At 36.8% G+C, this 27386-nt stretch overlaps 1 protein-coding gene across 9 annotated transcripts in view; it reads right to left on the bottom strand.

Annotated features, from left to right (window-relative positions):
* Positions 1-27386, bottom strand: part of LOC143253418 (NAD(+) hydrolase sarm1-like) — a 60067-nt gene that overhangs the window by 13284 nt on the left and 19397 nt on the right. For 8 of the 9 annotated variants that reach the window (XM_076507278.1, XM_076507276.1, XM_076507277.1 and 5 more), the window contains 3 exons: positions 9021-10943; positions 6145-6321; positions 350-474 (listed from right to left, as the gene is read on the bottom strand). In XM_076507278.1, the coding sequence (XP_076363393.1) occupies positions 350-474; positions 6145-6321; positions 9021-10847 (2129 nt within the window). In that variant the 5' untranslated portion in view covers positions 10848-10943. Of the gene's footprint in view, positions 1-349; positions 475-6144; positions 6322-9020; positions 10944-16766; positions 16878-27386 lie in introns of those variants that run through there. The other variant, XM_076507274.1, reaches the window with a different exon arrangement.

Genomic DNA, 27386 nt, shown 5'->3' with positions numbered 1-27386 from the left:
TAATATTCTATGTTTAATTATTATTATTATACTTTCATGCCATTAATATTCTATGTTTAATTATATTATTATACTTTCTTGTCATTAATATTCTGTTTTGATTATATTATTATAATGAAAATCTAGAATGGACGGCAACTGTTTGTTGTGGAGACGAAAGGCGGAAGACTTTCGAAACGTCGTCCTCTACACTTGTGTCTCCACAACAGGCAGTTGCCGTCCATTCTACAAAGTTTCATCACGAATACGCTTCCTAAACGATCTATTAAAGTATATTATTATACTTTCATGTCATTAATATTCTATGTTGTGTAAAAGTAAAATCGACACCAAGTTTCGACTACTGTACCTTTTCCTCAGAATACCATTACTGATACCTATATCATTTTTTAAGGTATCTTCATTGAGCTGTAGTAGTAAGTCTCCGTCCACCCGGCTATTCATAAATTCTTGACAGTAAGTCGAAAACCCTATCTGTAAAAACAAGAACATTCACACGTAGCACCAGAACTTCATGACAAAAATACACACACAAAACTACATTGATGTAGCGAGGGATAAAATATTTTAAATCGTAAAAACAATTCAGCAATTTACTGACATCAGTACTTTGTTTTATTCCGTAACTATTGGGTTGAGGAATAATTCGTGAGCGTTTTTAAAGTTAAAAAAATATATTCATAAATGAAACGCTTTCGCAAAATATTTCATGTCATTTGGTAGATAATTTTTTGCTCTAATAGATGGTGTGTTTGATTTTCATATGTCTTTAATTTTTGCTTTCATTTTCAGCTCATTAAATGGAATGTCAAGTGGACAAAATCGAGCATTTTCAACACCATCTGCTTTTCGCATTTAATTTCTTGCAATTTCGTTTAAAACAATGCATACTATATACCTAGGTATTACATGAAATAAAGTATCATAATAAATGTTTTGGGTGTAATGTGTTCATGCATTGAAGTATTGTATAGTCTTGCATGTAATGCTTGAATGAAATTATTTAAAAACGCTCACGAATTATTCCTCAACCTAATATTTTTATACTCGCCGTATCTTAAACAATGCAATATAATATAGTATCCGTATGTGAAACAATGCAATATAATATAGTATCCGTATCTTAAACAATGCAATATAATGTATTCGTCGTATCTTAAACATCTAAATGACAATGTTAAAACACAATGTCTTGTATACTGTGTTGAATAAAACGAATAGTCTTTCTAAATGAGATGTGAAATGAAACTAATGACAGTATTGGAACAGGAAATATACAATAAGGAATCTGACCACTAAGTTGCACGTGACATTAATTAGGTCCTAGAGTTTTCTGCAAGTCTCATATCAAACGTTTTTATGCCAAATGACCTGAAGTTCAAACGTCGATATCGCAAAACTTCAACCTTCATACATGATGTGCTATTTTTATTCATAAACATGTCTGCGTGAATTATTTCAAAAATTAAATTAAAAATACCTAAAAGATATTTTTGAACCACAGAGACTTTTCAATTTGATCTAACGGGTTTCAGTGGTAAACCTGTGGGCTTAAAACGCTAAACATTGGGTTTCGATAAGCTAAGGTGATTAAAACGCCAAAATGAGTCTAAAGGAAGACTGGGAAAGTTCAGAAAATTAATTTGCTTGTTTCATCCCGCCTGTTGGTCAGCGGTGAACGTTTCGTATTTTAAACAAAACGGAACCCGCCATTAAAGAAACGCTAAAATTCCTTCGTTATTTACAACAATGGCAAATCCACAAGTTTGACTGGTTTGAACAAAGAAATATCTACACGCAGTACTTCATAATATATCAAAATATCTAACCAATGCAAGTTAAAATATGGGAATCAGAGAGCATGAAACATAAGAAGATAATAAGGCAAAATGATGTAGTGTTATGAATACAAGAGATGAATGTGGAATATGCAGGCCTAAGTTCTATTTTTCTTTCATATTTTATAATGCATTTCGTTTGCAGATCCTTTTCACGTCATGAAGGTCACTCTGGAAAACAAATGTTATTGTGTTTGTTTTAGTCCTGTTTTTTTATTTAATTATTTTATCATTTTTTAAAACTTTCTATGTTAACAAGTTTTGCTTTGAGGTATTATAATAATAGTAATAAATTATTTTTTTTTCGTCTTGTTTGTTTTTTAAATTTCGCGCAAAACTACACGAAAGCTATCTGCGCTAGCCGTCCCTAATTTAGAAGTGTAAGACTTGAGGGTTTGTTTGTTTACAATTAAGCACAAAGCCACACGTTGGGATTCCTGTGCTCTGCCTATCACGGGTAACGAAACCAGGTTTTTAGCGGTGTGAGTCCGTAGACATACCGCTGTGCCACTGGGGGGTAAGACTAGAAGGAAAACAGCTAGTCATCACCACCCACCGCCAACTCTTGAGCTATTCTTTTACCAACGACTAGTGGATTCACCGTCACATTATAACGCCCTCACGGCTGAAAGGGCGAGCATGTTTGGTGTGATAGGGATTCGAACTCGCAACCCTTAGATTACAAGTCGAGTGCCTTAACTACCTGGCCATGCCGGGCCGAGTAATAGAAAGAAAGCAACTATTTCTGCATGGATATTTCAGTAGGAAAAGAATCAAAGTATTCTTGGATGCAGTGTCGTTAAACAAGTTTTTAAACGGCTTTCTAAACAAATAAAGTCTTACGTTGTTTAAAGCCATCACTCACGTTTCAGGAAGCGCTCACTGTATAACACTGATGTAGCTTAGTGACTTGTATAATTAGACCGACACTTTGTGCTTCTGATTACATAAACAGGAGCGGTTTGCTCCAATGAGTAGTTTTGAATCACTATTAGCATACAGCCAACGTTTCAGTCGCTCACAAAGACTCATTAGAAGTGATATGAAACCTTATAAAGCAACGCATCGAAACCTACTCCCACGAAACAGAAAAGCTTGAAGTATGCCGCCCCAATACCCGCTGGGGCTTAGCGTACAAGATGTTAATGTTTTGATCAATTTCTTTCTGTCCATACAACCCAAACATTCACTGGATTATATAACCTTCAGTTGGACGATTAGACTAGCTTGTTTTTGTACCGTTGGCCGTGGGATGGTTAATGTCTCTAGTATATTAACCTAAATACAAAAGGTCGATCGTAAAACTGACGAGAGTCAAATAAATTCAAAGATAAACGTTTACCATAATAAGGAAAGGCTTAGCGTTTACCATAATAAGGAAATAATAATAATAATAAGGAAAGGCTTAGCGTATGATCGAATTTAAACATGTGACTAACGAGAAGAGAATGGTCCACACAAAGCTTTATATGAACAGTATTTTCAAATTAACTGTTGAACGAACGTTTTACCGAAAGTAGACAGTGCTTGATTAACTGATTCGGCCCGGCATGGCCAAGCGTGTTAAGACGTGCGACTTGTAATCTGAGGGTCGCATGTTCGCATCCCCGTCGCGCCAAACATGCTCGCCCTTTCAGACGTGGGGGCGTTATAAAGTGACGGTCAATCCCATTATTCGTTGGTAAAAGAGTAGCCCAAGAGTTGGCGGTGGGTGGTGATGACTAGCTGCCTTTCCTCTAGTCTTACACTGCTAAATTAGGGACGGTTAGCACAGATAGCCCTCGAGTAGCTTTGTGCGAAATTCAAAAACAAACAAACAAAAACAATTAATTGATTCAAGCAGACGCCATCTGTTGGTGGATGTTAATTTAATCTGACACTATATACGTAATGCTGAATACATGCGTTGCTCGTGTAACTTACAATTCAACGTCTTCTCGTTAAGATGGTTTTAAAACAAACCCAAAGACCAGTTATTTGTGATTATTCAATACAATGGAAATACTGTAAAATATAACAAAACCAATAAAATTAGTTGATTCACTTCAAAAGTGTCACGTGATTCAAAGCCATAATAATGTATTAAAAACAACAAAGTTACTGCACTAAGACTTCTAACAGATAATTTCACTTTTTGCTATTTACATCTTATACATGTCTTTTCGAGCGTTCGCCTCTCTTCCGTTTGAAAAGCTGTGCACGCAGACAAAGCTCTACATTCACTTTTGAAATGACGTGACAACAGACATGAATAATGTTGATACCACATTTTATTTTTTAAACAGGATATTCTACACTAAAATATTAGAAATTAATCACACTATCATTCAAATTTTAAACAGTGACGTCACTTGAATAATAAAAATGTAAATATACCGTACGTTATTGTTGAGTGACCCTTAGCGTGACTGATATACTCACCAATAACCTTTTCTGGTGGGTGGTGTCAGTAGCTCAGAGTTTTGACTCTGAGTGAAACCAAGAGTGCAACACAATTAACCTTTCTAAAGCCCTTGATATAATTTAACTTCACTGTGGACGGGTACTTTTGCTTGTTTATTATCAAAGAAATGTTAGGTCACACTAATCTCTGAGCTCTGGTAGTTCTAATTATGATTATATAATATTCAATTTATAACATTTTGTTGGATATATTCTAGTTATTGTTGAAAAACAAAATTTGTGCGATATTTGTCTTTAATATTTAATGCAAAAATGCATATTCTAACTGAGGAAAAAGTTAGGACACCCCCACATTTATTCCCACTTAAAATGGCTCAACTCACACACAAGTGTATCACACCAGGTGCACATGATTAGAAGATCGTTACTCAGCATTTTAAATGAGGCTTGCCCTATTTAAACCTCAGACATTTAGTTTGGTGTGCTCCTGACTGTTGAAGTGAGAGTGAGCACCATGGTGATGCAAAAGAGCTGTCTGAAGCCTTCAGAAAGAAAATCATAGCAGCTTATGAGACTGGTAAGAGATTTAAAAAGATTCCAAAAGATTTTGAAATCAGCCATTCCACTGCCTGGAAAATAGTCAACAGGTGGAGAGCTTTCAAAACAACTGCCAACATGCCCAAGTCTGGTCGTCCAAGCAAGTTCACCCCGAGAGCAGACCGCAAGATGCTAAAAGAGGTCTCCAAATGCCCTAACATGTCATCACGGGACTTACATCAGGCTTTGGCTACTGTTGATGTGAAAGTGAATGCATCTACAATCAGAAAGAGACTGCACAAGTTTAACTTGCATGGGAGGTGTGCAAGGAGGAAACCTTTGCCCTCTAAGAGAAACATCAAGGCCAGACTGAGGTTTGCCAGAGAGAATGTAGACAAAGACCAGGACTTCTGGAATAATGTTCTTTGGACAGATGAATCCAAAATTGAATTATTTGGACACCAGAACAGAGGAAATGTTTGGCGTAAACCAAATATAGCATTCCAGGAAAAGAACCTCATACCAACTGTGAAGCATGGAAGTGGAAGTGTCATGGTTTGGGGCTGATTTTCTGCAGCAGGATCTGGACAGCTCACAATCATAGAATCCACCATGAATCCTACTGTGTATCAGAGGGTGCTTGAGGATCATGTGAGACCATCTGTACGAAAATTAAAGCTGAAGCGGAACTGGACCTTGCAACACGACAATGACCCACAACATACCAGTAAATCCACCAAGGACTGGCCGAAAACTGAGAAATGGAGAGTCCTGGAATGACCGAGTCAAAGCCCAGATCTTAATCCCATTGAGATGCTGTGGGGTGACTTGAAACGGGCTGTACATGCAAGAAACCCCTCAAACATCTCACAGCTGAAAAAATTCTGCTTTGAGAAGTGAGGCAAACTTTCTTCAGACCGATGTCAGAGATTGGTAGATGGTTACAAGAAGCGTCTCGCTGCAGTTATTTCAGCCAAAGGGGGTAACACTATCTATTAGGGGGTAGGGTGTCCTGACTTTTTCCTCAGTTAGAATATGCATTTTTCTAGAATTACATTTACAGAAGATCTTGAAAAGTCTTTTCTTCAGTTTTAATTGTTTAGTTATATTCCTATAATCTTTTGGTATTGTTAAAATTGAGATTAAATATCTGTATATCCAAAAATGTTACAAAAATACACAGGCTCTCATAGGGTGTCCTAACTTTTTCACATGACTGTAACTCTCGTATCAGTTTGTGTCAAAATTCTAACTAAAAAAACAAACAAAACTAGCTAACTAACCAATTTTATAGCTCTGAATACCACAAAAATGATATATTTGGTCGGTGCTTTTTGTATATGAGTCTGTTAACAACTGTCTGTACCTGTTTAACCCACTGTGTGACGTCTTCCGCACTCCACAGCGGAACTTGTTGAGAGAGTTTGTGTGGTATCTCTTCACCAATCAGCTGAAGAGCTTGAGCGGCGTACTTTGATGCAATGGCATTTGGAGAACTGGCAACTCTCTTTAAGACTTCTATTGCACCGATGTCGTGAAATATCTGGAAGAAACTAAGTCAGATGAATTGTTTGAAAACATCTAGAGGTAATCAAGTACAATTAATTGTTTGCATCAAATCATCTAGAAGTAATTAAATACAATTAATTGTTTGTATCAAAACATCTAGAGGTAATCAAGTACAATTAATTGTTTATATCAAATCACCTAGAAGTAATTATGTACAATTAATTGTCTCTATCAAAGCATTTAGAAGAAACTAAGTCAGATTAAGTGTTGTATGAAGCCCCCCGCTAGTACAGCGGTATGTCTCCGAATTTACAACGCTAAAATCAGGGGTTCGATTCCCCTCGGTGGGCTGAGCAGATAGCCTTTGTGGCTTTGCTAAAAGAAAAACACACACTGTTGTATGAAAACATCTAGAAGTAATTATGTATAATAACTTATTTGTTTCACAACATTTAGATGTAATTAAGTATAATTAATTGTTTATCTCAAAACATTTAGAAATAATTAAATCAAATTGTTTGTATCAAAATACCTAAAATTAATTAAGCCAAATTAATTGTTTGTATCAAAACATCTAGAAGTAATTATGTATAATAAATTATTTGTTTCATAACATTTAGAAGTTTGTTAGTTGTCACCATTAGATTCCATCTAGGAACGTAGGGCCGCAATCGCTTGCGGATTCTTTAATAAGTATTTAAGTGAGTTGGTTGTTAGCCCACCGCACCGAGCCGTCACTAATTTTGCAGTGTAAGACTAGAGGGAAGGCAGCTAGTTATCACCACCCACCACCAACTCTTGGGCTACTCTTGTACCAACGAATAGTGGGATTGACCGTAACATTATAACGCCCACACGGCTGGGAGGGCGAGCATGTTTGGCGCGACGCGGACGCGAACCCGCGACCCTCGGATTACGAGTCGCACGCCCTAAGTGCTTGGCCATGCCAGGCCACGTTTAAAAGTAATTAAGTATAATTAATGGTTTGTATCAAAACATTTAGAACTATATAAACCAAATTGATTGTTTGTATCACAACACCTAAAATTAATTAAGCCAAATTAGTTGTTTATATCAAAATATCTAGAAGTAATTAGTTAAATTAACTGTTTGTATCAAAACATCTAAAACAAGAGTAATTACGGAGATAACATTCACTCGCATCTTTGCTCCTTTCCGAGATTGTGTACGTTTACATTGAATAATGCCAAACTTCACCTTCAAAACCTTAGAAACTCCTTTTTAGATTCAAAATTATCAACGAACCGGATCTTTTTTTATAGCGTGATGATGAGTCTCAACCTTAATATGTCCATGAAATTGAGTACAAATCCGAACACACTTTACAGTTATTAACCCTAAACCGCGAAAATGTCCTATCTCCTAATTATAACTTTGTTTCAAAGTTATCCAGGAATCGGCTAGACCAAATTTGGAGAGGACTGTCCCAAACTGACTTCCCATCTTAACTAAAACTTTCGTGTAAAGCGATATATTATTTGTTTTAGATATGCGCGCGGAAACAACAGACACACAAACACAGATACGAACCCGACTGCAATACCATCGCCCCATCCCCTACTGGAGGCAAGGATAAATATTCTACTTTTTTCTGTTCAAGGACGTATGGGATAAATAGATATAGTTTTAAAGTTGTTTGGTATTGTTTCAATTTAGTAAACTCCGTTTTTAGACTACGGTTCTACTAAGCTAGTCATGTACACGTACGAGTACATATATATGATATCACACGCTTCTTTGTATCATAGGTAAAAGTAGAAAACGTGTCGTGTAGGCCTAATACATTCTTCGATTCGCCGTACACTTAAAAAAATTCTTCATTTATATATATATATATATATATTATTTAGAGAGAATATTAATACTGATAAGTTCCCCACTGGTGCAGCGGTAAGTCTACGGATTTACAACGCTAAAATCAGGGGTTCGATAACCCATGTAGCTTTGCTATCAGAAAAAAAAAAACACGCGCGTTAAAAACAGCAAATCCAAAACTTTGACTAATTGTATTAGTTTGTTATAACTTTATCGGTATTAATATTCTCTAAAAATATATTCACTGTATGTGATTTGTCGCTAACAATGTCGCACATTTCCATTACATTGTTCAATCTTTATGGAGTTAAATGCATTTCATTATCCGTCGCACCAAACATGCTCGTCCTTTCAGCCGTGAGGGCGTTATAATGTAACAGTCAATCACACTATTCGTTGGTAAAAGAGTAGCCCAAGAGTTGGCGGTGGGTGGTGATGAGTAGCTGCTCTCTCTCTAGTCATACACTACTAAATTAGGGACGGCTAGTGCAGATAGTCCTTGTATAGCTTTGCGCAAAATTAAAAACAAACAAACAGAATTTCGTTACAATTGCTTGTTTGTTTTGGAATTTCGCACAAAGCTACTCGAGGGCTATCTGTGCTAGCCGTCCCTAATTTAGCAGTGTATGACTAGAGGGAAGGCAGCTAGTCATCACCACCCACCGCCAACTCTTGGGCTACTCTTTTACCAACGAATAGTGGGATTGACCGTAAATTATAATGTCCCCACGGCTGAAAGGGCGAGCATGCCTACGAGTTGCACGCCTTAACACGCTTGGCCATGCCGGGCCTTCGTTATAACAAACTGACACACACACATTTATATACGTATATAATATTGGACTGCCCGGAGAGAAAGAGACACTATGTTACAGAATACAATGTCTTTCTACATACCTCTGTGTTTCCAAGTTTTTTCTTGATACTGGCCTCTACGGCGAAGTGAAAAGCTGCTAAGCTTCTAGCTTCTTCCCTGTTACTGTCTAGGACAGGAACCAGTCTCAAGAGCCATTCTTTGGATTGTCTGTGGATATGAGCTGGAGCTCTGCTGGCAAACTCTTCTGGATCATGACTAGCAATAAATGGTTCCACAAGGTCCAAGGTTCCCGAGCGCAAGACTGCAGATTCTATTTCTTTGTTAGCTACTAAAGTAGTGATAGCCAAGCAGGCGAAGTACTTAATGATGTCATCCTGGCTAAAAGCTAGCGGAAACAGCCAGACCGGAACTTTCTCCTTGATCATAGCTTGCTGGTTCTCAGGACCACCATAAAGAGAGAGATTCGCCAAAGCTATGGCACAGTGACGAAGAGTTCGCACGTCTATGTGTCTGCAGTCATAGAGAATTGATTTTAGTCCTCCAAGCCTTACAACGTCACTGCATGTCTTCTCTGAGTGTCTGAAGAGGTTTTCCAGTATTGCTGTTCCAGTCCTGGAATGAAACACAGAATTCGCTTTGCTGAAGGAACACGCTATCGACACGATATTCATCAGACCTCTTTCCACAACGTAAGCTCTATTGTTATCGTTGAGGCAATGTTCTAGAAGTTTAGCGCTGGCGAACTGTAGGTCATTGTCTGTCGTTGCACAGTTACTTATGAGAATGTCGAGTCCGCCTTTATTGCGGATGGTGTCACATAATTTTTGACCAAGTTCATGTCCATGAGATGATAAAGACCAAGCTTTTATTATCATATCTGCCATAAGAGACAACAGTTCTACAGCTTGCGGAGTTGAAGCTGTCTTCAAACGGTTTATACAGTTTTCCATTCTAGAACAATACCTGGTAATCGTTTTATCCACTTCAGAAGATGAGGTATGCGACTGCAGAAGTTGTATGTCATCTTGAATGCCTTCGGTGATAGCTAAATCTGGATTTTGACTTCTTTGGAGAAACACTTCTTCCTCGGGAAAAGTAATGATTGGACTTCCACCTGATGGCGACATCAGTCCTCCAATGCCTAGTTCATGGAAGTCATGACCACTGAGAATGGAAGTCATCTTATTATTGGAAATCTTTAGCTTGGAGGATACGTTTGTTTCTTGTTGGAGCGATGATTGGGAAAAAGTATGACGTTGTTCTTGAGCTGTCGTGGATATTTTTTCTGTTGTAAATTTTTCTGTTGCTACTCGTTGAGAAGTGGTCGTAGCAACCCTTTGCTGTTGATGGATAGTTTCCTCACACTTCAACTGTACCTGATCTTTATTAATAACGTTTGTCTTCTCAGCAGAGAAGTCATCAGCTTTCAGTCGAGCATTGACTATTGAAGAAGAATGTTTTTCAGCATAACTCAGCTCTTCTGTTTGGAGCTCCTTCAATTCTTTGTTATCAATCTTGGCTTTTTCGCAGGAAAAACCATCTGTGGTAGTTTTAGTTTGGGAAGAAGACATTACTTGTTTCTGTTCAAAAGTGAAATCTCCCTGGTGGGGAGTTTCTGTGGTGTCCAGAACAGTATCGAGGGAGTTTCCTCTTCTGGCTGACTTCAGTTTCGTTTTGGTATTACTGCTTGCGCTCGAAGATACGCTAAAACTTCTGGAAAAGTTTTGATTTTCTTGGAAACTTTCATTTTGTTCCTGCTTGAGCTTCTGACAAACTTTGACCTCTGACTTCTTGCATATAGCCGACGTTGATGACGTGGCGGTGGCGGAATTATCGGCCGACTTCGCAGCATGATACCTAGCAGATATATTTGTTCCTTTGGTCTTTGAAGATGCGTTGTTCTTCATTTTACCATTTAAAGAAGGATTGTTATCGAAACTCTGGATCAAAATGTTAGAATCGGAGTTTGTCTTCTGGCTATAATCTTCTGAAAAATCAGGAACCTAAATGAATTGAAACAATAATTATAGTTTGTATAAATTTATGCGTTAAGATTTTGCTACAGCTATAATACCATTACTATTATTGAGAACCTGTTATACATTAAGAATATGATACATTTAAAAGTACCTCTGCTCTATATTGAGAAAGTGCATTTTCGATGGCTCCTCAACTTCGTATGAAGAACGTGTTATATTGAGAACGTGTCTTCTAAGTACGAAAAACTTGATGCATTAAGAGTACCTCTCTTATGCATCGAACAACTGTTAACTCGAAGGTACCTCTAATCTACACTGAAACATGGCATCTAGAGAGTACATCTACCGTGTAATAGACGTGTTACCTGGAGGGTACATGTGCTATGCGCTAAACAGTGCTGCCTCGAGAGTACCTTTCCTGTGTAAAATAATGTATAGTTTAAAGAGCACATCTACCATATAATAGAATATATAATTTGGAGAATACATCTACCGTATAATAAAATATATAATTTAGAGACTGAATGTTCCGTATAATAAAATATATAATTTAGAGACTAAATGTTCCGTATAATAAAATGTATAATTTAGAGACTAAATGTTCCGTATAATAGAATGTATAATTAAAAGAGTACATCTTTCATATAATAGAATGTATAATTTAGAGAGTACATCTTCCATATAATACAATGCATAATTTAGAATGTACAATTTCCGTATAATAGAATATATAATTTAGAGAGTATATCAACTGTATAATAGAATGTATAATTTAGAGAGTGAACCTTCCATATAATAGAACGTATAATTTAGAGAGTACATCTTCAATGTGATAGAATGTATTATTTAGAGAGTACACCTACCGTATAATAGAATATATAATTTAGAGAGTACATCTTCCCTATAATAGAACGTGTTACCTAAAGAATGCATCAACTGTGTAAGTGAACATGTTACCAAAAGAAGGCATCTACTATGTAAGTCAGGGGTTCCCAACCGGTGGGTACGCGACCCCCCAAGGGGTCGCAAAGCCTTGGCAGGGGAGTCGCGTAGCCTTGTTAGAAGTAGCTTGGGATAACATTAATTTTATTTCATCAATTACATTTTCATGCTCTTACATTTTTTTTGTTTCGGTGCAAAGAAAAACGTGTGCTACGTTAGTTCAATGTCATTAGGTGATATTATGGATGTATGCGTGCCTGTGAGTGAATGTGCCTGTGTGAATGTGTATGTGTCTGCAACTGTATGTATGTGCGTACTAGTGAATAGCGAGTATGTGAGTGCACGCGCATGTACGTATGCTTGTGTGTCTGTTTAGCTGTGATTAAGTGTGTGTGTGCTCGCTGTCGACACGTGAGTCACATGTCCGTTGCTGATTGGTGGATGACGAATCGCGCGACTGGCCACGCTCCCTTCCCTCCCAATACTTACCCCATCATTACTCTACCTGCACCCCCCACAAGTAGTCAGTGTAAGATCTACAGTTGCCAAAGCGTTCATTATTCAACATTTTTATTTTATTTTAACAAGGAGATAAGTAAGCAGTAGAGGTGAGTTATGTCCATGGCTAAACGGCGCAGATACTCAGAATGCTACCTCAACATTGGCTTCACCACTGTGCTCGCCAACGACGGTATCGAGAAACCACAGTGTGTTTTGTGCCATGCTGTCCTGAGTGCAGAGTCAATGAAACCATCAAAACTCAAGCGTCATCTCGAGACGAAACATCCAGAACACGCAAAGAAGGGTTTGGATTTCTTCAAACGGCATGAACGGTGTCTTAAAAGCCAAAGAATCGATAGAAGTGGGTCGTTTCAGCAGCAGAGTGCAGTCGTAGTGGAAGCTTCGTATGAGATTGCATTCGAAATTGCTAAACAAAAAAAGCCTCAAACGATTGGAGAAACACTTCTTAAACCCTGCATGATGAAAGCAGTAAATCTTATTCTTGGAGAAGCCAGTGCAAAGAAGATGCAGCAAGTATCCCTGTCAAATAATACTATACAGAGGCGCATTTCTAAAATTTCTATGGATGTGAAGGAACAGGTTTTGACTGAAATCAAGGGTTCCCCTTTGTTCTCCTTTCAGCTCGACGAGTCAGCAGATGTAAGTTTATGTTCTCAGTTGCTTGTCTTCGTGAGATACATTAATTCAGGTGACATCAAAGACGAATTCTTATTCTGCAGTGCACTTAAAACCACAACAAAAGCTGATGATGTCATGGAAAAAGTTTCAACTTTTTCAAGACGAAGATCTTCAATGGGAAGGTTTGTACGGATGGGGCACCGGCTATGCTGGGATCGAAATCAGGATTCCAGTCGAGAGTGAAGAGCTAGCACCTCAAGCAAAGGGCATCCACTGCATGATTCACCGATATGCTCTCGCCAGTAAGACTCTCCCTGCCTCTCTGCAGGAAGTGCTTGAATCTGTAATCAAAATTGTAAATTATGTGAAGACTCAAGCACTAAACACTCACCTATTCAAAGAACTATGCAAAGACATGAATGCTGACCACGAAGTCCTTCTCTTCTACACAGCAGTACGTTGATTGTCGAAAGGAAACGTTATTAATCGTGTCTTTGAAATGAAAGATGAAATCAAGCTATTCCTGGAGACTCAAGAAAGGAAAGATCTTGTAGCTCACTTCGAAGATGAAGCATGGAATAAAGGGTTGCGTACCTAGCCGACATTTTGACCAGCTGAACAAGCTCAATTTGAAGCTTCAAGGAAGGAAACGCATGTTCTCCTTTTCAAGATAGTCTTCGGCCTTTGTTTCCAAACTGCAGAACTGGCGTCGGAAAACCAATCTTGGAAACATCGCTATGTTTGAAAAACTTTGTGGAGTGACGGATGAGTCTCAGATCCAACTGGATCAGTTCCTCAAGGATGAGATTACCGAACATCTTCAGTCTCTAGAAAAGGAAGTCGAGCGTTACTTCCCTGAGCTATCACAGGAACAGGAGGCCCTGGTAAGGAACCCATTTTGTACTGAACTTGATGTATCCAGCATCCCAGATGATATCCAAGATGAATTTCTGGATCTAAGGAACGACTCTTCAGCTCGTGATCTCTTCAAGGTGAAATCCGTGACTCAGTTCTGGTGCGCTATGTATCAGTCATACTCCAAAGTCAGCATGATAGCTTTACGTGTCCTTGTTCCATTTGCTTCAACCTACTTGTATGAGGCAGGATTTTCCACTCTTGTCAATATAAAAACAAAGAATAAAAACAGATTGGATGTTGGAGATGACATGAGACTGACTCTAACAAACGCTCGGCCACGAATTTCAAAGCTTGCTGCTGAAATGCAACATCAGGCATCTCACTAGCTGGGTTGGATAGCTGTTCAAACCTATGTTAATATTATTTTAAGAAATATATGTTCTTTTTGTGAATTCAGGTTGGACCAATGTGATTTAATTTGCTAATAAATAATTACAGAATTTTAAAATATTTTTTTAGATGTTTCTTTCCCTCTCCTTCACAGAAAATAAAAGAAAAATTAAGCTGCTGATAGTAAGCCCTAAGTAGGGGGTCACATGGGTTTCAAACTTTTAGGTAAGGGGTCGCGAGTGCTAAAAGGTTGGGAACCCCTGATGTAAGTGAACGTGTTACATAAATATTATATTCATTGTGTAGGTAAACGTATTACTCAGAGATAAATCGTAATTTAAACCTGTAAATCTAGAGTGGATATGGCTGACCGGATAAATTTCGTACAAAGCTACTTAACGGATACCTGCGCTAGCTGCTCCAAATTTAGAAGTAATGGACTAAAGGGAAGGCCGCTAGTCGACATCATCTACCGCCAACGTTTGGGCTATTCTTTACCAATCAGTAGGAGGATTGACCATCACATCACAACGCTCTCACATGTGAAAAAAAAACTCGCATGTTCGGTAACGGAATTTGAATCTGAGACTCGTAGATGGTAAGTCGAGCGCCCTAACCACTAGACCATGCCAGAGCCAGGGTAGTACTCTTTTGCAGTAAAAGTTGCTCCTATAAAGGCAGATCGCTGTCAGAAGAAATCCTATATCGTTTCTCTGTATGTAAACCGCCATCTCTATCAGCTGGAAACTATTCGTTATTTAGAAGAAATACTTTAAATTCAGATTATTTTAGGCCCGGCATGGCCAAGCGTGTCAAGGAGTGCGACTCGTAATCTGAGGGTCGCGGGTTGCATCCCCGTCGCGCCAAACATGCTTGCCCTTTCAGCCGTGGGGGCGTTATTATGTGACGGTCAATCCCACCATTCGTTGGTAAAAGAGTAGCTCAAGAGTTGGCGGTGGGTGGTGATGACTAGCTGCCTTCCCTCTAGTCTTACACTGCTAAATTAGGGACGGCTATCACAGATAGCCCTCGAGTAGCTTTGTGCAAAATTAAAAAAAAAACAAACAAACAAACAAACAATCTTTTAGTCTGATAGCATTTTCGAGTAAGATAAATATTATACAATCAGTCGAAGAACGCAGCTGTACTGTCATTTATAACAATATTCCAAATAGTTAGAACCGAAACAATGAAAATAACAAAACACCATTGAATAAGAGAAATTAATAACTAGAATTCAAACACCTCAAAATTCTTGATGAGGTTAAAATCCCCTTAATTATATATGAAAGCTGAATGGGGATTTAAACACGTTTTAACATGGGGCTTTTCAGATAGCGACTCGGATTCATTGAATACTCCAGAAGCTCCCCAGTGGCACAGTCTGCGGACTCTCACTGCTAAAAACCCCGAATTTTGATACCCGTGGTGGGCAAAGCATAGATAACATAAAAGAGTAACCCAAGAGTTGGCGGTGGGTGGTGATGACTAGCTGCCTTCCCTCTAGTCTTACACTGCTAAATTAGGGACGGCTAGCATAGATAGCCCTCGAGTAGCTTTGTGCGAAATTTAAAAACAAACAGATTATTTTAATGGAAGCAGTAGAAGGAATTTAAATCATGCTTGATAATTAAAAATTGCTCCACTGAACTGATCCACGATTTACATATCAAATATCAGAACACTTTTTTTACTGAAATGTAATTTACATAAATCTTCTAGGCTGGTCGAATTTCGTGAGATATTATTGGGTTTACGACCGAAAAAATCGTTAACACAGAGTAACTAAGAACGTAACCCCACCCCTGTCTTGTCGCTCAGCGGTAAGCCTGGATGCTCATAACATTATCAGTCGGCTTTCGATATCTTGAGGATAAAGCATGGATAATCCACTGTGTAGCTTTGCGCTTAACAACAAACAAATAAAACCTTAATTATAACACACTCATATTTTATTAAAAGGATAAACTGGTATACAACACACTCTTACGGAGTGTACTGACTAAGCCTCGTTTGTTTTCAGTTAAAGCGCAAACCCACATAATGAACTATGTGCACTGTGCCTACCACAGGAACAGAAGCCTGAATTTTAGTGTAATTAAGTCCTCATGGTTACTGCTGAGCCAGTGGGGGAGCTCAGTGAATAACTTAATAGATACATTATAACTGACTTTAATTACATTAGACCTTCCAACCACCCTCTCGGGATTGAAAATGCAAATTTTTTTAACAGTACAGCAACCGGTTATAAGGCGTAAAACGATTACAATATGATATATTTAAATCATTAAATGCCTATATCTATATATTAGAATATTTTTAAGGGGCTGTTATAAGAGAGATAGTTCGATTAGAAAAAAGTAGCCTAATGTGTTATAGACTAGTCTATTAACTCATATTTAAGTACAGTTAGTAGTGTAGGTAACACTTGAGTAACTTTGCACGAATATCCGGAAATAAACAAATAGAAAAGGGACCGATACAAAGACAAGAAAGTGAATAACAAACGTAGCTTACTGTATCCGAGAGGAAATTTGCCGATCTCGATTCTACAGCCGACCACATCATGTGACACCACTAAAGCCAGCGCGTGCTCAAGTACAGTCGATAACAAATACCTGAGAAGTTCGTGACATCAGATTATATACCGCAGTTAAGTAGCAATAACTGAAAGCGCCTACCAATCAAAGAGCTCTGTGTTTGTAACTAGCCTATCAACAAACGGCAGTAAAAGGCACGTATTGTGTACTTTTGTTTTTCGTTATTTCCAGGAAACGAAAAAATAAAAAATACACTCTTACTCTGTATTATAACTATCTTTCAATATATAATTCAATGCAAGTTCCTTTTTTCACGCTCGCTTAAATGAGTCGAACTTATCTGGAGTAGTATAAGCCCGCAGACTTTACCACTTTACCACGCTGGTCTCCGTAATATGTATTGAAGTATTGTGTACATGTTGGTCTCTGTAATATGTATTAAAGTATTGTGTTCATGTTCTTCTCTGTAATATAGATTAAAGTATTGTGTTCACGTTGGTCTCTGTAAGAAGGATTAAAGTATGTGTTCATGTTGGTCTCTGTAATATGGATTAAAGTATTGTGTTCATGTTGGTCTCTGTAATTAGTTTAATCCAGATCTTTAACTAATGGAGAAAAATACCTAGCAAATGGTACGGTGAATATTTCATATTCACTAAAAATCAGTGTCAAAGGCTCAAGGAGCTACAGCAATAATATTATAACATAAAACAAAAAATAATGTTGAACATAAAACACATTAAGAGTATACGTGTATAATATTTAAAAGTACACAGATATGTTCTATTGAGTTAAAACAAAATAAGAAACTAAACAATAACAGATGTTTATAACTTTGTTAGAAGATAATTCACTTGGTCTGCATGTCGTATGTAAATATATATATGCTATTCTCTCTACTGTGGCCCCCCGATAGTACAGTGGTATGTCTACGGATTTACAACGTTAAAATCAGGGGTTCGATTCCCCTCTGTGGGCTCAGCAGATAGCTCAATGTGGCTTTGCTATAAGAAAAAACACACACTCTCTAGTGTGGTTAGCTTGAACTATATATACTTGTGTTTATTTATTATTAAGCCCTCAGACTTACCCTCAGCCACCGAAGAAGAGGGGGGCTCCAACTATATTATATTATTGCATATATATGTGTGTGCGTGTGTGTGTCTAGTTGTTACCTATTACCCCCTTAGTGTGATTAACTTGACATACATTATGGTGTGCGTCATGTGTTATATCACAATGTTTTCCCTTTACAATGAACATGATTCACGTAAAATATTGATAATGACATACCATACATTTCAAAGGTACAACGTTTTCTCTGATTCTGTCTGATAGACGAGTGAAACGTTAAACATTGTTAACAGTTCCATCCTGGGACCGTTAACGTGTTATCATATCACACGCCACCTACTCATAACACGTGTACAAATTATAAGTTTTACGAATATCTAACGTTTCACAATACTTTTTTTTCACTGGATATTTCTGCGAAGAAACAAAACGTGTCCCCCAAACCATTGTTTGAAACCCACTGTTCCACAACCAGCTTAGTCCAAAAGGCAGACGTCGTCTAGCCTCATGTTTATCCGACCTGCGCACTCTTATGAATCATAAGTTAAAGATGAAAATACAGTTAGATATACAACTGAATGCCTTTCAACACTTTTAAAATATAACTTTGTATAAAGCAGCATACCATCACATACTTTAAAATACAGCATTATATAAGGCAAAATACCATCAATCACTTTTAAAATATAATTTCGTATAGGGCAGAATCTGTCACTTACTTTAAAATACAACTTTGTAAAGAGCAAAATATCGTTAAAATATAGATTAAAGAGAAGGCAGGTAGACAATAGTGCCCATGATAGACTAGAGGGAAGACAGATAGACAATAGTATCAATCTTCAACTCTTGTGGTAGAGTAATCGAATATCAAGATTTGACCGTTGCTCTAATAACACACCTATGATCCTAAAATACAGACACGAATGAACAGCAGCAGGAAACGACTCGTGGATCCTTAGGTTTACTGTTTAGCAGGTTAACGACTAAGACACACCCAGTCCACAAACTATTAAGTACGGGGTACAGAGTTTCTTAAGCAAACCCTTTAGATTTTTTTTTTCTGAGATGAGGGCATAGCTGTTTGATCTTGACATATGATCAAGCTTACAAATGTCAATATTTAAGATTCAAGTGGTTAATGTTTCGATTAACTCGGATTGAAGTCTCTAACCTTCAAGCTTAATTTGAGTAATGGAGAACCGGTGAGGTCATAAATGAAGAATCATTATCAAAGATAGTGTTCAAGCAGTGTCTCATCGAAACATATTGAAAAAAAACAACTGAAATGTTTGACAAATATCAAGTTATTAGGATCAACAGAAACAAAATGGCGGAGGTTTACATTTTGTCCGGAGTTATTGGGTATTAAAAAGTAATTTTACGTATGATAATAACACAGTTATAAAGGGCAATTTTGGATATTTATACGCAGTTTGTCCATAGCAGAGTTTCGTTGAGATTATGATTGTGTTTGAACGTTTCGTATTTTAAACAAAACGGAACCCGCCATTAAAGAAACGCTAAAATTCCTTCGTTATTTACAACAATGGCAAATCCACAAGTTTGACTGGTTTGAACAAAGAAATATCTACACGCAGTACTTCATAATATATCAAAATATCTAACCAATGCAAGTTAAAATATGGGAATCAGAGAGCATGAAACTTAAGAAGATAATAAGGCAAAATGATGTAGTGTTATGAATACAAGAGATGAATGTGGAATATGCAGGCCTAAGTTCTATTTTTCTTTCATATTTTATAATGCATTTCGTTTGCAGATCCTTTCCACGTCATGAAGGTCACTCTGGAAGACAAATGTTATTGTGTTTGTTTTAGTCCTGTTTTTTCATTTAATTATTTTATCATTTTTTAAAACTTTCTATGTTAACAAGTTTTGCTTTGAGGTATTATAATAATACTAATAAATTATTTTTTTTTCGTCTTGTTTGTTTTTTAAATTTCGCGCAAAACTACACGAAAGCTATCTAATTTAGATAGTCCTAATTTAAAAGTGTAAGACTTGAGGGTTTGTTTGTTTACAATTAAGCACAAAGCCACACATTGGGCTTCCTGTGCTCTGCCTATCACGGGTAACGAAACCAGGTTTTTAGCGGTGTGAGTCCGTAGACATACCGCTGTGCCACTGGGGGGAAGACTAGAAGGAAAACAGCTAGTCATCACCACCCACCGCCAACTCTTGAGCTATTCTTTTACCAACGACTAGTGGATTCACCGTCACATTATAACGCCCTCACGGCTGAAAGGGCGAACATGTTTGGTGTGATAGGGATTCGAACTCGCAACCCTTAGATTACAAGTCGAGTGCCTTAACTACCTGGCCATGCTGGGCCGAGTAATAGAAAGAAAGCAACTATTTCTGCATGGGTATTTCAGTAGGAAAAGAATCAAAGTATTCTTGGATGCAGTGTCGTTAAACAAGTTTTTCAAACGGCTTTCTAAACAAATAAAGTCTTACGTTGTTCACAGCCATCACTGACGTTTCAAGAAGCGCTCACTGTATAACACTGATGTAGCTTAGTGACTTGTATAATTAGACCGACACTTTGTGCTTCTGATTACATAAACAGAAGCGGTTTGCTCCAATGAGTAGTTTTGAATCACTATTAGCATACAGCCAACGTTTCAGTCGCTCACAAAGACTCATTAGAAGTGATATGAAACCTTATAAAGCAACGCATCGAAACCTACTACCACGAAACAGAAAAGCTTGAAGTATGCTACCCCAACGAATGATGGGATTAACCGTAACATTGTAAGGCCCTCACGGCTGAAATGGCAAGCATGTTTGTTGTGACGGGGATTCAAACCCGCGACTCTCAGATTATGAATCGAGTGCCTTAACCACCTGACTATGACGGGTGTCTTTTTTTATTATTATTTAGCATAAACAGTATCAATTGGTTTAAAGATTTTGTGTTATTTACAACCCTACAAAACATAGAGAAGCAAAGAACAATTATAATAAATGAAACAAAAATAGATAAACAAATAATAAAATAGTTATTCGATGCGGACATTAAAACGTCAAAGAAATAATACTGCGAAAACACAAAATATTCAAATATAATCATAATCCATAGGAAATTGTTACATTTAGGAGATCATATATATGTTACTCACAACCAGAATTCGTTTTAAAATGAAACAACTGTTTATTACACTCAATAATAATTTTAAAAATTATTTTGATGTTGAGCATATACGGAAGTGTCATTTAAATATCAATAATAATGCTATATATATGTTGTTTTTCACATGATCCTCTCCCTCTGTCTGGGCAAACTCTAAAAATTTGTAATTTCGTTTCTTCTGAGTCAGTTGACCTGAAATTGGTATATTGAAAATTTTCTACATGTATCAATTAGATTCGACTTGAAAGCTAATCCTAATACTGACGTCAGTGTTGTGGTCCTGATTTTGCCAGGCCTCAATTTGTATTAAGTATTTCTTTTATAATTTTTATTTACTCAATTTGTGCTATTGTAACTTTTATATCTACAAAATAAAAGATCATTGTAACTCGTCATTAAAGCATTGTTCTTACTAGTAAAAGATGGGATTAGGCACTTCTGCCAACTTTGATTATTCCAAACTTACAAAAACATTACCTCCCCGAAGAGCCTTATGTTTTTCAGTAACTCTGGCAACCTTGACTTCAAACTTTGTAATCAAAGCTAACATCAATTAATCTGAACATGTGAGGTAACATTCAGTAGTGCTTACATAAGGAATTCCGCACTGCTAGCGGTGACTCACAAACACAGGTTGGCCTTTGTCCCAATAGAAGAGGTGCCAGTTAGGCCTAAATTTTTTCATCAGTGTACATTTGTTGACTAATAAACCGTTTATCAGTCACCTTATAAGTCTCTAAAGGTTTTGACTAAATTCTATGCCTTATCTAGTCTTCACAGCAACCGCCTTTTCAATCAGAATATTTAATCCATTTGTAGACCATTAACGTCGCTCTACGCCATTAACCTTTTCTTCCGAACGACAGGTAACAAGTGAAAGCGCATGCGTGGTTGATCCACTTGGCTGGAGCCAGTAGTTTGTATGTGTTGCGATTTACCTTTTCACTTTTAAGGATTAGTTAATTTCCAGCATTATTATTTTTAAACGGATAAAACATCTTGATATTTTACTGCAGAAGAAAAGACAAAAAAATTAAAAGCGTGCATTTTTTAACGCTGTACACAATATTGTTTGCAAAATTTCACAGACAGTTTGATTATCATTGTATCATTAGACTGAATCGTTTCATCTTATTTGGATACGAGTTATTTTTGTTAAACACAGACACTGTAATTGTCTATGTTTGTTTTTTACTGAGCGCTAAGTTACATCTGTCCTGTTTCCACTGTGTCATCATCGTTAAGCCACTGGGAGGGGCATAATTTAAAATATGAAATCTGTTTCTTTTAACAAGTTAACTGGTTTACTTCAAAACAAAACTGCGTTCATAGTAAGTACTGGACCCCGAATTTTAACGTCATATACCCACGTGCTTACCACTGAGCCACTAAGGAGAGAGAAAATGATCTAGAAAAGAGTAATAATTACAACTCAGTCATAAAATACAAACGAGTCACTGAAACCTATCGTTTTACGCGTTTTGTTTAATTTCGCGCAAAGCCACACGAGGGCTATCTGCGCTAGACGTCTATAATTTAACAGTGTAAGACTAGAGGGAAGACAGCTAGTCATCACCACCCACCGCCAACACTTGGGTTACTCTTCTACCAACGAATAGTGGGATTGACCGAGACATTATAACGCCCCCACGGCTGAAAGGGCGACCATGTGTGGTGCGACGGAGATTCGAACCCGCGACTCTCGGATTACGAGACGCGTGCCTTAACCATCTGGCCATGCCAGGCCGTTTTACTCGACAAAGCTTATAAACAATCTGACAGAAAATAATTATTATTGTGCCTATATTGTAGTCAGAGAAATCTGAAGTGTTAAATACTATTGATGTTAATAGCTCATTGTTTTGTGAGTCAGGAAAGACTACAAATCTGAGAGAAAATCGAAGGACCTAAATTTAGAATTAAAAATTATAATAATGAGCTAAAAGCAGTGAAATGAACACACTATTAAAACAGAACACACTGATTTTTAACAATCTACACATTCTCTATACCCTTTTCCCTTGCCATACATTTCTTCAATATATGACCTACAATGTAAAAGTGACTAAAATAATTTTACCTCACAGGGCGCGAGGCCTGGGAACCTCTTGTTGTATTTGTTGTACCGAAAGGAACCAGACCCGGCATCAGCCATGGGGGCGTTATAATGTGAAGGTCATTTCCACTATTCGTTGATAAAAGAGTAGCCCAAGAGTTGGCGGTGGGTGGTGATGACTAGCTGCCATCCATCTAGTTTTACACTACTAAATTAGGGACGGCTAGCGCAGATAACCCTCGACTAGGTTTGTGCAAAATTCAAAACAAACCATACCATCCAAAGAACATGTTCTAAGTTAGCACGATTTACAGTTGTCCATGAACTGCAATACAAATACGCTTCTTTTCATGTTTTACTACTTTAGTAACGGATACAATTTGCATTTTTGAATGTCTGTAAAATCGTTGAATATCGTGGAAAGTTTACCTAACACAAACAAGCAATGATAAGAAATATTTATTTAACTGTTAAAGAAGAATAAAAATAAAAAGTACATAATATTTTGTGTGCATAACGCTCCACTAACATAGTAACACCAACTTTTTGGGTAATCTATACACACATAAAAACCGTGTTTGAATTGTGTTACTTTTGTGTATAAACACATTTTTATACACTTTCCAGCTAAATATAGCATTTAGGTTTCCTTAACAACTCTATTAATGAATTAAGGTTATTTAAATCTCTTAAGCTGTCTGAATTCTATGAGATGTTAATGGATTTACGGTCGAAAATACCGATAACACCCAAAGTATTCTTTAATCAGAGTCTACTGATATTGATAGACATTAGCGCTATACTTGGTCTTACAAGTGTCCTAAGGCTTAATATAGTTTTCAAGATATAACGACCGAGTTTGTTTTTTGCTTTGTTTTTGTTAAGGTGTAAGGCCTTCGTGATACAGAAAATTTAAAATTATTCAATATATGGTTTAAGCCTCAATTTCAAACCTAAAAATATCGCTTGAAGTCGATGTTGTTGCTCTTTTACCTTGTTACCTGATGAGACAACAGTAAGTCTCCAGACAAACAAAGCTAACATTTGGGGTTTGATTTCCCGGCTGAAGACACAACAGATAGCAAAATGTGGCTTTACATTAAAACAAACAAACAATAATATCTACCTTCACTTAAAGCTTAGACCAGTTCCTTTACGAGTCTATTTTTAATACTGTTTTATAAAATAACAACAGTATACCTCATACCTGGGGGCATATATACATACATATGTATTAGTGAAAATAATCACATTTTAATGAAATTAAATAAGTAAAACCATAAGGAAGGACTGCGTTAAAAACAGCAAATCCAAACCTCTGACTAATTATATAATTCATTTTAACTCAAAACCAAGCTGAAACTAAACAGAAAACGCTGCATTAACTGAAAATATCCCAGGGTACAAACTATAGATTTATTTTATATATTCCCAGGTAAAAAAACAACAAGCATTACAAACCATAGTTGTATCTTTTATATAATAAACATTATATTCACGTTGTTTCACCATAACGTAAATTTGGAATAGCTGTTTTATCGAAGACGAAGAAATTACTTTGGCCGCTAGTTTCTAATCGTACAACACCTTTTTCTAGATGGACTAGATAAATGTTCAGTCCTGATGAGATAAACCAGAATACGTGTTAATTCTTATGTACTTATTAGATAAATTATTTATTAAACATAAACTAGCTCTTAATGTATTTCATTTTATTATCGCTTGAAAATTCTACTCTTTTGTAACTAGAAACATTAAATTTGTAGATTTACATAAACATTTTAGTACATTTTAGCCTATAGATGTTTAAAGTTATTGTAATTAAGGTACCTGAATTCTAGTAACATAATCATTAATTATTGTTGATCATATACACACATAAAGTTTCTGATGAATTTGGACAAATAACGCATTCATATAAATATCACTTGTGAATTTCATATTATATTAATACATTATTTTCATTTACATTGTACTGGGATATTTCTTTAATTAATTTATGAACTTGATGTTTAATAATCAAGTAACATTGTTACCCTTGTAAACAACTAGTGTCAGAAATCAAATGTCATAAACGTGCTGTTTAATAATCAGTTAACACTGTTATCCTTGTAAACAACGGATGTCAGAAATCATTATGACAGAAACTTGGTGTTTAATAATCAGTTAACATTGCTACCCTTGTAAACAACTAGTGTCAGAAATCATTATGACAGAACCTTGGTGTTTACTCTCAGTTAGCACTGTTACCCTTGTAAACAACTGCTGTCAGAAATTTAGTGTCTAAGAATCGGTTAGTACTGTTAACCTTGCAAAGAACTGGTGCCAGTAGCTAACCAACGTTGCTTCCCTCGTATATAACCGATATAAATAATTATTTATTACTATTACAATAGAGGCCATGCATTAAGTCATATTAGAGTACTCTATACATTCTTAGGATTTTTTTACCTAGAAAAAAGTCCGTGGAATTATTAGATATGGTTACTAAGATGATACACGGGATGGAAAGACTGTTACACAAGGATGGGTTAGGAATTCTGAAATAGTTTTATCTTGCAACAAAAAAAAAAAAAAAGAAGGTTAGAGGATATCTGGTTGATGTGTTTGAAATCGTCAGTAGAACTGATAGTTCTAATTCATTATTTTATGATAAGACCTATAGAACAAAAATATAAATATTGGCAAGGCAATAGTCATATCCAGCTAAGACAGTTTTACTTTTCTAACAGGGTAGTTAGCTCTTAGAAGGGGTTGCGTAAGGATGTGGTTGATGCAGTTAATTTAAGGGAGTTTATACGAAGACTCGATGAGTATTTGAATGACAATGTCTGGTTTTGAGTGTTTTATTTTTCTTTTAATGGATGGAACGGCCTAAATGGATTAACATGTCCATTGTTTTATGAAATTACATATGCGTACAAGTATATAAAGTCGATATTTGGTAATTATATAGCGGTGCTGATATTATACATTTCTGGTGTCAAAAATGTTACATAAAGCTTAAAATTAGTTTTTATTAAATGATTATCAACATTGCTTTTATAAACAATTGGTCCCTGAAAATTACACCTGACGCAAACCTTATTAGTGTGTAAGAATTAATTGAACTATGGGTTTGTTTCTTAGTTTTCTTTAGCTACAATGGGCTCTCTGTTGTGTCCACTGCAAGGAATCGAACCTTAGATTTCAGAGATGTAATTCTGTAAACTTACGACTGTCCCACCGCTGGACTCATGTCTGGGTGCTTGTATGTTTTTAACTACAATATCATTTGTGGTAAATACTCGAGTTATTTTTTAGTAATGGAAACTTAGTGTTTAAAAGAGGCCTAGCTAGCATGTCCTGGTTGTTAACCCAAGAATTCACGGTTCGTGTCCAATTTTTCAAAAATGCTCCGAGCTTTCAGGGGTCATGAGCGTGCTAGAAGCATGACTATCAAATCCCATCATTCTCTCTAGGAGTTTGTGATGTGTAACCTTCTCTTTAATGTATTAGCTCAAAATTAGGAGCGGTTCTGCGCGGATAAACCTTGCGCAGTCGCCATACTTCCAACTATAGGTCTTGACTGCACCTTCCGGCGAACAGCTTTCAGTTATTTTTTTTGTTTGTTTTTTGAATTTCGCGCAAAGCTACACGAGAACTATCTACGCTAGTCGTCCCCAATTTAGCTGTGTAAAACTTAGAGGGAAGGCAGCTAGTCAGCACCACCCACAGCCAATTCTTGGGCTACTCTTTTACCAACAAATAATGAGATTGATCGACACTAATAATGCCCCCACGGCTGAAGGGTTGTGCATGTTTGGTGTAAAGGGGATTCGAACCCGCGACCCTCAGGCTACGAGTCGAGCGCTCTAACCACCTGGCCATGCCGGACCTGTTTTCGCTAAGAGACGGCAATGTTTTAAAACTGGTGACTCAGCTGTGACAGTTTATCTCATGTGTCACATACATGGCTTTGGGTTGAAAATACCAATTTCATCAGTCCTCTGGCCCCGCTATCAACCAGCAGCGTTTAATTAACAATTAGTTCTTTTCAGAGCACTACAGAAATCACTCTAATTAACAGTATAACCATTCTCCACAACAATACTATTAATAACAATTGAAATTCGGTATGAAGCTATTAAACCATAATTTACATTGTTGTGAGCATTTATCATTTAATAATAGAACTATTATTAATATACTCCTTATCAAGTTTTCTTTCGTAACATTGGCATGATGGCGGTAGCTTTGTAGAAACCAATACCAAAGTGGTAACGATTATCTTAGTTAGACGATATGAAATGTTTTCTTTTGACTATTAGTTT

The sequence above is a fragment of the Tachypleus tridentatus genome, chromosome 6, assembly GCF_004210375.1.
Source record: "Tachypleus tridentatus isolate NWPU-2018 chromosome 6, ASM421037v1, whole genome shotgun sequence".
NCBI lineage: Eukaryota > Metazoa > Arthropoda > Merostomata > Xiphosura > Limulidae > Tachypleus > Tachypleus tridentatus.
This window is presented reverse-complemented; position numbering and strand designations above follow the sequence as displayed.